At 42.7% G+C, this 13,690-nt stretch overlaps 1 protein-coding gene across 8 annotated transcripts in view; it reads right to left on the reverse strand.

Annotated features, from left to right (window-relative positions):
- The window catches only part of ARMC9 (armadillo repeat containing 9), a 135,941-nt gene that overhangs the window by 115,415 nt on the left and 6,836 nt on the right, over positions 1 to 13,690 (reverse strand). For all 8 annotated transcript variants that reach the window (XM_014836059.3, XM_014836056.3, XM_070489425.1 and 5 more), the window contains exons 3-6: positions 13,083 to 13,208; positions 8,151 to 8,321; positions 6,728 to 6,883; positions 2,880 to 2,972 (exon numbers count right to left, since the gene is read on the reverse strand). In XM_014836059.3, coding sequence (XP_014691545.1) covers positions 2,880 to 2,972; positions 6,728 to 6,883; positions 8,151 to 8,321; positions 13,083 to 13,208 — 546 coding nt within the window. The remainder of the gene's footprint in view (positions 1 to 2,879; positions 2,973 to 6,727; positions 6,884 to 8,150; positions 8,322 to 13,082; positions 13,209 to 13,690) is intronic.

The following is a 13,690-nucleotide window of genomic DNA, read 5'->3' on the forward strand; positions in this document are numbered from 1 at the left end:
AACCACTAACCTACTGTCTCTACAGATTTGCCTCTTCTAGACCTTTCACATAAATGCAGTCATACGAGACGCAGCCTTTTGGGTCTGGCTTCCTTCACTTAGCTTAATGCTTTCAAGGTTCACCCACGCTGTAGCACGTATAAGTAATTCATGCATTCTTATTGCCAAATAATATTCCATTGTATGGACAGGCCACAGTGGATTTATCCACTCATTAGTTAATGGATATCTGGGTTGTGTGCACTTTTTGGTGATTTTGAATAACATTGCTATGAACATTCATGCACAAGCTATTGTGTAGACACTTGTTTTTATTTCTCTTGGCTACGCAGCTGGAGTGGAACTGCTGGGTCATATGGTTAACCCTATGTTTAAACTTTTGAGGAAACAACCTGCTTTTGAAGAATATTTAATAATATGGGAAATGCTCTCTTTGATTAAAATATTAAAAAATATACACATACATATAGGTATCTATCTTTGTTTGTTGTAAACATTACATATTTTTGGGTGTATGTACGTATACAAATGCATTTCTGTGCTTTCCAAATTTTCTATAAGGTATGATCAATTTTATCATCAGGAATAAAAAAGAAACATGACCATGTTACGCTGCTGTTTTGAGTGCTTCAAAGGCAGGACCACACACAAACCTTCATGCCCGGGGCCCTGCCTGGTCTCTGACTTTCTCACCATCCTTCTGCTCCAGCAACACTGAATTCTTTGTAGTTCCCCAAAGACACTGGCTCAGTGCTTTTGCATGAGCCGTTCCCTCTCGCTGGAATTCCCATCCCTCATCTGTCGGCCTCACAGACTCCCATTTTATTGTTCAAAACTCCAACTTGGCTAAGAGAACTATGTCTTGGCCTTTTCTTTGTATCTCTAATTCCTAGCACAATATTCAACTTAATAAATGTGTTGAACTGAACTGCAAATATTTCCATGTAACAAGGAAAAGAAAGGAATAATGTTGATAGTTACCTACTATATTTCAGCCTATCTGCTTCAAAGCCTGTTGAACAGGGTGAAAGGTGACAAGTATTTGCAAACCAGAATACGAACGGCTAACAGTTATCAAGCACTTACTACGTGCTGGATGGTCTTAAGCAAGTTTCATGTATTAACTCAATCCTCATGTTATTCCTATGAAGTGGGTGCTATTATTACTACAACTAATGTAATTCATTATGTAAATAATTTCATTTAGAATCTTAACATACTGGCACCCATTCAGTTTAAGCTGAGAAATGTTTTTTAAAAGAGTATTAAACTAATCATAAGCCAAGTTGGAAAAGTCCTAATTTCAATGAAAACTGTCTTTTTTTCCCCTTTTTTTCTAAGGAAGATTGACTCTGAGCTAACATCTGTTGCTAATCTCCCTCCTTTTGCTTGAGGAAGATTGTCACTTAGCTAACATCTGTGCCAATGCTCCTGTATTTTGTATGTGGGATGCTGCCACAGCATGGCTTGATGAGTAGTGTGTAGATCCGCATCAGGGATCTGAATCTGTGAACCTCGGGCTGCTGAAGCAGAGCATCCGAACTTAATCACTATACCACCAGACTGGCCCTGAAAACTGGCATTTTATATAGAACTCTAAGAGGAAAAAGGATTGCATATGCAAACACATGGTATGTAGGTAGAGGGAAGTTCTTGAACAAAAACTTAAGGATATAAAAGCAGAGAGAAGAGCTGTGGTTCAGTCCAACTGTGGACAGTCTCAAGGCGAGGCTAAGGAATTCAATCCAGGCAACAGGGAGCCACTGAAGGCTTAGGAAGCTGAAGTAGAAGAAACACATCATGGAATCCCAAGGACAAAAGAGTTCAACTAGGAAAAGAGAGGGCAAGGCTTTGGAGTTAGAAAGGAAACAGATGGTATTATGCAGCAAAGTGGGCTAAATTTTCATTAAATTAAATAAAACAAATACTAGCTTTACAATTCAAAAGGTTACATTCTTGTTATGAAATAACTTTAGATACATTCTTGTTCAGAATAAAAGGAGACAAGCATCCTTCAAGACTAACAAGCTTTGGGAAACCAGCCTCCCGTGGGCGGGTGACATCCGTGGGCGGGTGACATCGTCCCACTCTTCCTCGGTCGGGCTCCATTTACACCTGCCGCCCGGCACTCTGTCCAGTTAGTGTCCCCTTTTTACTCTTGGGGTGTCCCAATTTGAAATGTATTGTGGTGATGGCTGCACAACTCTAGACATCTGCTAAAAATCATTAAATTCTACACTTACGATGGGTGAATTTTATGGTGTATAAATTATACCTCAATAAAGTTGTTTTTTTAAAATGTCCTAATTCAAATAATAAGCTATATATCACGTTATCCATATGCCATGACCTCAAGGTGGTTGCCAAGGCCTTAAAAGTAGTTGACTGATCTTCTGCAAAGGGACAATTATTCCAAGGAGTTCTTTTCCAAGAGATAGATACTTTTTTTTCCTTCTAGGCACATGACTTAAAAATAACACGAGGGGCCGGCCCCGTGGCCTAGTGGCTAAGTTCAGTGCACTCCACTTCAGTGGCCCAGGTTCGGTTTCTGGGTGCGGACCTGCACCACTCGCTGACAGCCATGCTGTGGTTGTGACCCACACACAAAATAGAGGAAGACTGGCACAGATGTTAGCTCAGGGCAAATTTTTCTCAGCAAAAAAAATAAAAAATAAAAAAAATAAGACCCCAGCCAGGTCTCAGAGACCCACCACCACAGACATCAACCCTCTACAGGCCTGCGCACATCCTCCCACTAATGCTTCATTCACCTCGTAACTATGGAAGCAATGCTGTCACTCATCCTTATTTCTGAGGCAATCTAAGCCAGCATGCTACTCGAACACCATAGGTGGGCTCCACTTGCTTCAAAAGGATACATACAACGTTAAAAGCTTTGGCGTGTTACTCGCTTTAAAAATTAAACCCAGAAACTTTTCCAACTTCAACTTCAATTCTGGAGTCCAAGAATCCTGAAGAAAAAAAACAAAAAAGAATAAAAGCACTAGATCACTAAATGCCAACAGCATCGTCAAACCGCGGCCTCCTGGGTTAAACAACACCGCCAGTTACTGAAAGCAAAAGCAAGACATCTCGCCAGCGCCGTGATGCTGTAAAGAGCAGCTTTGAGGACATCTGACCAATTCAATTATAGAAGCTTCAAGTACTCACAGCAGGAGGAAAGAACAGAGTCTTTTCATAAACAGGGAAAAAATAACCCTGTACATGATTTGAATATTTCATGTGATTTAAACAGAAGTATGACAAGTAACCTTATTAGGTTGAATAGCAAACATAACTGAGTCCAGTTCAGGCATACGTGGCGCTGGCAGGCTTACACAATTATCACTAAGTTACTGAAGGTCTCTCAAAGAAAAGGACTCATTTCCATAAACCTCATCTAGATAAGAAAAAAGACAGCAGCCATTATCTGCCCCACATACCCCATGTAGAACTATGATTCACTTTTAGTTTGATTCATCCCTTAAAAATAAGTTCTTTATCTCAAATAATGCTCACTGAGAAGGAAAAAATAACGACTTAAGTAGGAAAAGAAAAAGTGTGACAAGCAACAGTCCTTCTCAGGATGATTTTCCTTATAATCTTCATAGAAACATACCCACCACTCAAAGCAAGCAGTTCCACAAAAAATAAAAAAAGAAGCTCTATCACTAAAAATTCATACCCACTGACCTCTCAGACCCTGCCCGTCTCCCTCAGACCCGCCCGACTGTCCCCACCTCCTCCTCTCCAGTCTGTGTCCTCAGCCACACCTCCCGCCCCACCCAGTCTATCCAGCGCGTTACCTGACTTTTCGAAGAAATACTGCAAGATAAGCAGAAAAGTCTTACATTTTAAAAAGCTTTTGTAATTCTCTGGCACAGCATGATAACTTTATTTATAATGTGTGTTATGGGTTGAACTGTGTCCGCTGAAAAGGTATGCTGAAGTGCTAATCTCCTCAGAACTTGAGGTCATTGAGGACGGTCACTGTGGATGGAATTAGTTAAGGTGAGGTTGTACTGGAGGAGGGTGGGCCCTTAATCCAATAGGACTGGGGTCCTTTTAAGAAAAAGAAAATTAGACACAGACACAGAGAGAGGATGGCCATATACAGACAGAGCAGAGACTGGAATTACACTGCCACAAGCTGAGGACACCTGAGGCCACCAGAAGCTGGAAGAGGCCAGGAAGCACCTCCCCAGAGACTCAGACGGGAGCATGGCCCTGCCAACACCTTCAGGTCAGGCTTTCGGCCTCCTAAACTGCGAGGCAATAAATTTCTGTTGTGGGGCCGGCCCCGGGGCTGAGTGGTTAAATTCGCGCACTCCGCTTCGGTGGCCCAGGGTTTCACCAGTTCGAATCCTAGGCAGGGACATGGCACCGCTCATCAGGCCTTGCTGAGGCGGTGTCCCATATGCCACAACTAGAAGGACCCACAACTAAAAATACACAACTATGCACCAGGGGGGCTTTGGGGAGAAAAAGGAAAAATAAAATCTTTAAAAAAATAAATCAATAAATTTCTGCTGCTTTAAGCCTCCAGTCTGTGGACCTTGGCTAGGGCAGCTGCAGGACGCTAACACAGTGGGCACAGTGCACGGCTCTCTGTGCTCAACCACACCGAAAAGAATTTAAGGAAAGGACTGCTATGTTGGGCAACATAAATTAAGACATGTTAAAAAACAAAACAAAACAAAATATTTGGGTATCCTTAGATGCACTGTAGTGAAATTACACAACCTTAAAGGCCAGGGAAAAAAGACAGATGACCTTCCAAGAAACAGGAATTAGACTGACGGCCAAGTTCAAAACAGCAATAACGGGAGCTAGGAAACAAGCAATGCCCCCTCCACAGTCCCACAGGGAATAACCGTAAGCCCAGCAGCCTCAACCCCATCTGAGAAGGCAGTGAGACGTTTTCAGACAAACAAGAGCTGAAAGAAGAGATCCTCAACTAAAGGAGATTTTAAAGGAATGCACTTAAGGTAGAGGAGAAAACTATCCCAGATGGAAGGTCCTCAAAGCAAGACAGAATAGTGAGCAAAAATAACGGTAAATCTACACACACACTGATTGCATAAAACAGCAAAAATGTCTAATGTGTGGGGTTAATGTATACAACTAAAATATTTGGCAATAATAGCACATAAATTGGGAAGGGGAAATGAAGAAACGAAGTCAAGGCATTCTAAGGTCCTTGTAATGGTCAGGAAGAGAATAAAGATACCAACTTTAGATTTTATTAAGTATACCTACGGAAGTATCTATAATGACCATTAAAAGAACATACGTAGAAAGGAGCAAAAGAGGGGAAAAAAACGGAATAAATGACTCTCCATGAATACTGATGGTCTCTAAATTCCTAAACTCTGAGGAAGAACCTGAACTCTGCCTGGAATCCCGAACTAGAGTGGGCCGGCGCCCGCAGCAGCGTCGACAAACCCTTCCCTGACGCTGCCAGCTCCACCCCACCTTGATCCCAGCTGGAGCCACTCTGCTCTGTCCTCATTTTCATAAACAGAAGTCTTCACTGTGAGAAAATCTAAAGTCCTTTTTCAAATTTCACCACCTTCTTAACCGTTTTATATTTTCAACCTTCTAGAAGAAGGTAGTGAAGCTGAATTTGGACTGGCCGAGAAAACAAGCACAGATTCAACTTAGGCTTCTCTACAATAAGCCTGCTTTGATGAAATCAGGCAACTGCCTGGCCTTCAGCTTAGCAGCTACCACTCAGAAGTGACAAAAGTTGTTTTGCTGAACTATAACAGAATAGGAAACAGAAATGTATTGGGTCTGGAAGAATAATTGCATCTATTGTTCAACAGCAAGAGAGTAAGCTCCATATAGATTCTTTGAAATCTGTGTGAGATCTTTAGAAAAAGCAATCTAATTAGTTCAAAATATTTCAGTCTCTAAATACACTTCAATAAACCTTCCTAGTGGAACACTAATTTTAGTAAGTCAACAAAAATTACTATAGTAAGTAAATATTGTTAATAAATAATGTGCAGAAATGTTAACTAAAATGAAGGATAATAATTAAGAGAGCTACAGGCAAATAGTCTGATGGAAATAACAGTACATAATCAGGAAATCAAATATACACTAAGTGAGAATTTTAATACAAATTAAAATATACATGGCCAGCAATTGTGTAAAGTAACCCAGTTCTTTTTCAGGCTACTAATTTTCAACATAATTGAATAAATTACCCTTTCAATACTGAAAAATTATACATGGAATGATTTAAGAGGTTAGTATATTTAAAAATACTCATGTCAGTCTAGATGAACAAGTTTTGGCACAACCAAAAAATCGCATTTTATGGCACAAGTTTGTTAATGCGAATTATCTTCATGAACATTCTTTTAAAATATAACATGCAAATTTTAGTTTTGTTACAGCATCATTCAGAAACCACCAGCTTATAGAAGGAGAACCCACAATGTTGCCCAGGATCTGATACAAGATTCAGAGGCTGGGGCTGGCCCCGTGGCCAAGAGGTTAAGTTCGTGCACTCTGCTGCAGGCGGCCCAGTGTTTCGTTGGTTCGAATCCTGGGCTCGGACTTGGCACTGCTCATCAAACCACGCTGAGGCAGCGTTCCACATGCCACAACTAGAAGGACCCACAATGAAGAATATACAACTATGTACCAGGGGGCTTTGGGGAGAAAAAGGAAAAAAACAAAATCTTAAAAAAAAGATTCCGAGGCCGTCACTTACCTGGAAGAGTTCTTTAAATGAGGGGTGGACCATAGGGTTGGGAACAAAAGGCAGGGCATAGAAAGGGAGAAACTCCGTGGTCTGGCTCAGGGCTGCCCCTTTGGTTTCCAGGTAGGTTTTGAAATAAGAAATCCTTTCATCCAGTTCTTCTTTGTCCTACGAGGAAGGGAAGACATTCATTTGAAGTCTCCTGCTTGACGCCCAGTCCGCTGGTTTACCCCATCCTCTCTCTGAGGCGCCTTTACTTCCAGCCGCGGCACTGGCATCCTCTCCATCTGGCCTAGCAAGCGTGCCATCTCCAGTCATTCTAACATCAGCCCAGTTTCGCCCCTTCATGAAACTGTCAGGAGTATCACAGAACCAGACACTTAGTTCAACACGCTACCTTTTTGCTTTATTATTACCATTTTCTCATATCCTTAAAATTCTTTATAAACACTTTTAATGGCAGGATATAAACTCATCTTGTGAGTCTATCATAATTTATTTAACCAATCCTCCCCTTATAATGTACATTGTTTCCATATTTCAGATAACCATAAATAAATATTTGTCTGCATTCCCATGACTCACTTGGGAGAGGTTTCTAAAGATGAATAGAGTTTTGAAACAGAAGTTTCCATATCATGATTCCTTTTCTTTATTGAGCTAACTAAGAACTCATCTTGCCTGCTTCACTAACTCCATGCATAATCCGAGGGAGCTCAAGTCCCTCTCAGGGTTTCAATCTCCTCCAGGGCCTCAGTGAGGTCACATGAGCTGAGCTGCTCAACCTCCCCGGCCCGCCCTGGCCTCTCCCGTTCCATCCCTCACAGCCTCCCACGCAGGCGAAGCCGGTTCTAATCAATGCTTCTCACTTCTCCCACACCGTGACGCCCTCTTCTGAACCCCAGACTTAAAAATACATATGCCATCTGTTGATTTTTTTTATCTTACATCAAAATGGAAAAATCAGAAAACAGACATAAACACAAACAAAACGAAAGTTTCCTATGATCACACCCAAGAGTTCTAACTTGAGGGAATAACCTTCCAAGAATGGTGACTACTGTGTACTGGAAACTGCTCCCTCCATCACTGACCCTTCCTTTGGCCACCTAGACATTTTAATAAGTTAACACAGGTCCTTGGGGCAGTAGCTAATGCAAGGAGAAGCCACCAAACAAACGCACGTGGTCAAAGTCACTTGGCCCTGCTCCCCTTTTGTCATTTCCTCTGTACTCAAAGGTTCACCTATGTAAATTAGAAAATAAACTGCTGCAATGTGATAGAACAGCATTCAGCAGGACCCAAGATGCCTACTCCTTAGAAGGAACATACAAATGGCCGCTAAACTAAATTAATGCTCATTTGCAAAACATAACAGCTAACATACTCCTTTAACACACCATTCTGACCAACCCACACCACAAGGCGAACCTACAGGTCTCCCCATGGAGTGTTTCAGAAGATAGATGGCAAAATGGATGTGAAGATAGAATTCCAACTTCTGGGCGAGGGAGTCACCAGCTCGGATGAAACTGGGAATGTGCTCTTCCCACAAATCGAAGAACACCTTCTGGTCTCCGCTGTCAAACGCAGCAACGAGGTCCCTCTGTGGAGAAGACATCAGATGAACCCCAGTCATAAAGGGTGCCAGTTCTCCCAACACCCAAAATTCTCACAGCCCTTCCAAACTCTTGGATACCCCACACACTTCATGGTTTCAATGTGAGGAAAAGTAAGTCTCCTTTTCAGAGGTAAGGGATAGAAAAACAGAGACCCAGAGGGCTTCAAACTTCTGAGGCAGAAATAACTACAGACCGACCCTGGTTTTCCACCCCTTTGCAATATCACATCTGGACATTATAAAGAATGGACGAAATATTTAGGGTCTCTGAAATGGAAGGAATCGGGCATAGGCCAAAGACTTGAGGCCAGAGAACTCACGGGCACATAAGTACCCTGAAGCTGCCCTTTGGACTTGCTGACCCACAGTATGCAACTAACAAGAACAGGCCAGACCAAGAGCCCAGCCAGAGGTCAGCCGAACAAACCTCATACACACAGAAACTTGCTGACAGCTCACTGCCAGGTCCCTGAGCGGCTGGGAGCTCATACACACTGACCCAGTCACTCCCAGGCGTGGGGTGGGCACTGTCACTTGCCCCCTGTTGCTAGAAGCATGTCCGGTTGAGAGAGCGCTGTGGGAACACACCCATACAGTGCCTGTCTGGGTCCTGCAGTTACAGAAACAGGGAAGCACAGGCTGGAGATGCAGGAGGGAGCACAGGCCCGGCGCCATGCCAACCTCGGAGCTGGTGAGTCTGACTGTGTGGGGCAGAGACGGTTTCCTGACTTACCATTCAGTGGTTGAAACAGAGAATTCTGGAGGAAGGAGGTGACAATTATCACATCACCTGCCTCCCAAGAAGAACAATAACTGGCCCATCACAAACACTTGCTGCATAATTTTGTGGATTTAGGTATAAGGCAGAATCGAAAGAACTTTCTAATAGTCCGAAACGATGTGACTTGTATTGTCTTCCATTTTTGTTTCAAATGCCCAAGATACTCAGATCTACACTTTGTGCTCAATTGCAAAAGCTTTTTTTAGACTGGATTTTCTGTAAAACCACCAGTTCCCCCACCCAACACCACCATTATTCACTACCATTATTTGGTCATTGTTGTTATATACTTTTTTTTAAATGGTTTTACAGTTTTCCTGTATAAGTGTCTTTTTTTTAGGTTATGTATTCTATTTGTTTATAATCAAGCTTTTTAACATTATAAAGTGGAAATGTACAGAGAACAACGTTGCAGTGTTTGGTTATACTTAAGTCAAAGACATTCATTGAAAAGGAATCTTCCAATGTGAATATTACATTGTTCTCAGGGCCAGCCTAGTGTCGTAGGGGTTAAGTTTACGCGCTCCTCTTCAGCAGTCCAGGGTTTGTGGGTTTGGATCCCAGGTGTGGACCTACACAGTGCGCATCAAGCCATGCTGTGGCAGCATCCCACATACAAAATAGAGGAAGATGGGCACAGATGTTAGCTCAGTGACAGTCTTCCTCAAGCAAAAAGAGGACGATGGGCAACAGATGTTAGCTCAGGGCCAATCTTCTTCAACAACAACAAAAAGTTCTCTGTGTCATGTGATCAAGAACAACTCTCTCTGAATATTACCTTACTCTGGAAAGTGTTGGCAAACATTTGAACAAAACTCAGAATTTTTCAAAACAAGCCCTACAGTGACCTTCTATCTCCTCGAAACCAGCCTCTTTCTGTTCCTCAGCCTTAGAAACAGCGAAGGACAGCCTGTCAGCAACTGTGTGCAGAGAGGTGCCAACACAAACTAGAAGCACCTGAGCGCTGCCACCTCTGCAAGTATCTGGGGGAAGCCAGCCAGAGGGCCCCTTTTCTTGTTACTGACTGACACAAAGGTGAAGGGGGCCCACCCAAGCGGCAGGGCTACTGGGCCTGGCCCCGTCCAGGCTCGCCTCTGCTCAGCTCCAAGCAGAACCGCGAGCCGCTCTCGGGAGGCGTTCTCCCATGAGAGGCGCAGTGACTGACAGCTCTCTGACTGTGTGAAGGAGGTGAGCAGATTGTAAGGGTCTTTTAAGGCTTGGGGCCGAGGTATTTTCCGAATGTGGCTTGGCAAGGTGGACACGTCAAATGGCCCCTCTATAGTTTGTTCTCTACATTTGCAGACTTGGGACCAGAAACCTTTGCTATGTCATTATAATCACATCTATCATCCATCCCAACTTATGAATCATATTCTGTACCTGGAAATGGTCCCTGCGTTTGAAATAATGTCTAAACATAAAGCAATCCACTGTTACAATTCACAGGGTCAGGAAATATTAATGCTCTTCTCTAATGTAAACCAGGATCACAGCCAGAGTCACCAAGATCAGAAAATTTACACACCGCCAATAAGAACCTATAAACACACACATTCTTACAGAACCATGCTTAGCGACTCTCCTTTTGTTGAGTGCCACTGACACTCAGAATATTGTGCTAAGCTGAGGTATTTTTGTTTGGGAAATCTATCACGATGGGACACAGCTGCTTCTTAGAGGAGCAGAAAAATACGCCTGTGGCAATCAGAAAGTTTCAGGGTCTTTCAAGTTATATAAAAATGGACCTGAAGACATCAGAGAAAAGCAAATCAAAACTACAGTGAGACATCACCTCACATGCTTTAGGATGGCCACTATCAAAACAAAACAAACAAAAACCAGAAAATAACAAGCGTTGGTGAGGATGTGGAGAAATGGTAACCCTGTCCCCTATAGGAACGTAAAATGTTACAATTTCTATGGAAAACAGTATGGAGAGTTACCATATAAATAAGAATGGATAAACAATAATAAAAACAGGAACTAGAACTACCATACGATCCAGCAATCCCACTTCTGGGTAGGTATCCAAAAGAAATGAAAGCAGGTCTCAAAGAGGTATTTGCACACCCACGTTCAGAGCAGCACTGTTCACAACAGCCAAGAGGTGGAAGCAACCCATGTGTCCACCGACAGATGAATGGATAAACAAAATGTAGCACATACTTGTAGTGGAATACCCTTCAGCCTTAAAAAGGAAGGAAATTCTGTCACATGCTACAACACGTATGCACTTTCAGGACATTATGTTAAGTGAGATAAGCCAGTCACAAAAAGACAAATACTGTAAGATTCCATTTATATGGGGTATCTTAAGTAGTCAAACACACAGACTCAGACAGTGGGATGGTGTTTACCAGGGGCTAGGGGGAGGGGGGAAGAGGCGAGTTGTTTAACGAGTATAGTTTCAGATTCGCAAGATGAAAAAGTTCTGGAGATCTGTTTCATAACGATGTAAATACACTTAACACTACCAAACCGTGACTTAAAAATAGTTAAGATGGTAAATTTTATGTTATGTGCTTTTTAAATCACAATTAAAAAGAAAAAAGGACCCAAAGAGACATCAAGTATTCTCAGATGCAGCTAGAGCTGAAATGTGACATCAAACCAGTTGCAAAAAGTATACAGCAGTCACCTCTGGAGGTCCTGGATATGCACAGAAACTTCCAGACGCAGAGCTTGCTGGTCTTATCCTATAAGATCACAGAATCCGGCTAGGTGTGAGCTTCACAAAAGACTCTGACTGTTCCGCTAGTTAGGTATTGAGGATTTGCTATATTCCTCCCAATGTCACCTTCAATTAAGAGATGCTCACATATTCTTCCAACTTATAGGGTAAAGGTGGTCCTTCTTCATCCTGAAGGAAGCAGGGAAGCTAGGTGCTGTGAGGACCCGGGAGTGAGGCTGATTTTCCAAAGAAGAAGGTTCACTCTGAATAAGAGCCTCAGTTTCCACGTCTAATAATGACTATACTCTTGTTTCCTGTTCTGAAAGGTTTGCTCCAGGGTTGGGAGGTGCCCTGTTAGGCCGCCCAATGCGGCATCAACCGAGGAGTCTGTGGCTGAAGTGGCGGCAGCTCAGTGTCCAGGTGCCTGAGGCCCGAAGGGGTCCTGGGCGCAGCCCCGCCTTGAGCTCCAGGGACCACTTCGATGATGCCACCACTCAACGGTGCCCTAGGCCCGTCCACTGGGGAGTCAGGGGCCAGGAGCTGACAGGCGGTGGCTATGGCCTGAACTCTGGCTACTCAGTGGGACTGTCAAATCAAGTCTCAAATTTTTCTTGGAAGTAGGTATATTGAAACAAATGAACTCATTAAAATAACAAAATCATGCAAAGCTAAAATATATTGCCTCGGGAAATGGAATATTCTCTTGTCACTGGATGTCTTCAAGGTCAACCAATCATTTACCAAGAATATTACAAATGGGGTGGAGGCATCAAACAATGGCTGAAATGAGGAGTTTTAAGGTCCTTTCTAACCCTGTCGAGGACCAGATAATGTCTGCCGTCTTGCAGCCCACTGGTATTCAGAGCTGCTCAGGTCTTCCTTTGACAGGATGCTGCCTTGTCCGTATGACTCTTGCTCCCTGTTCCCTCCAGCCTCCCCAAACTAGAATGTCAGCATCAGGAGGGCAGAGATTCTGTTTTGTTTTGCTCCCCACTGTGTCCCCAGCACCCAGAATTAATAAGCGAAACTCCTCAAGATGGGGATCACATTTGGCTCAGTTTCTAAGCATCGCGTGGTTCCCTCTTTTTCTTCTTCCCAAGAAATGTATGTGATCTTATGTCACCACCCATCTCCTAGGTAGGGTACAGAGATCTGAAGATAACATTACTAATTCATCCATAAATCCAAAAGTCACTCTGACCAGGTCCCCAGAAACGATTCCAACATTCTCTACCGGCAGCAAGTTGGGAGCACCTTGCTTATCTACAGAGACCAAAGAAAAGTAAAATGTTACCTGGATTATCAATGATTTGGAGTCCCTTAAAGAGCCACCTGCTGTTTTAGATAATGGTTTTCCTTTTATTTTGCATTCTTTTGAAAATGTTTTCAAGGTGTCTTCAAATTCAGCAAAATCTAAATACTATTAAAAAAAAATAAATGTATATATATTTCTGTTTTGACATCAATAAAATAACTGCTTTTGATGTAACTGTACCACCTCAATATTATCACCAATTTATAATGGGATTAATGAACTGTCATCTTGGGGAGAAGTAATTTGGGAAACAGCTTAGAATTTACTTATCAATATACATACTAAAAGCCTAGAAAGACAGTATCATAGAAAATAAATTTATTTTCAGAAGGAAAATGTGAGCTGCATGATTCACTATAATTATTAACAGAAAATAAAACAATGTACGAAGCAGCCTGAAAAAGGCAAAAGTGACTGGCAGAGGCCTGCTGGCTTTGCGTCTAGTAGGTCTCTGGGACTTCGTTACTCGAAACAGAGGGATCAGAAACAATGCCTGTCCCTAGGAACTGAAGATAGGTCACTGAAAGACGGGCAACGTCACCAGGGATCTTCAGCACAGCACTAATGGTCACCGTCGTCTGAAACGC

The sequence above is a fragment of the Equus asinus genome, chromosome 19, assembly GCF_041296235.1.
Source record: "Equus asinus isolate D_3611 breed Donkey chromosome 19, EquAss-T2T_v2, whole genome shotgun sequence".
Lineage (NCBI taxonomy): Eukaryota > Metazoa > Chordata > Mammalia > Perissodactyla > Equidae > Equus > Equus asinus.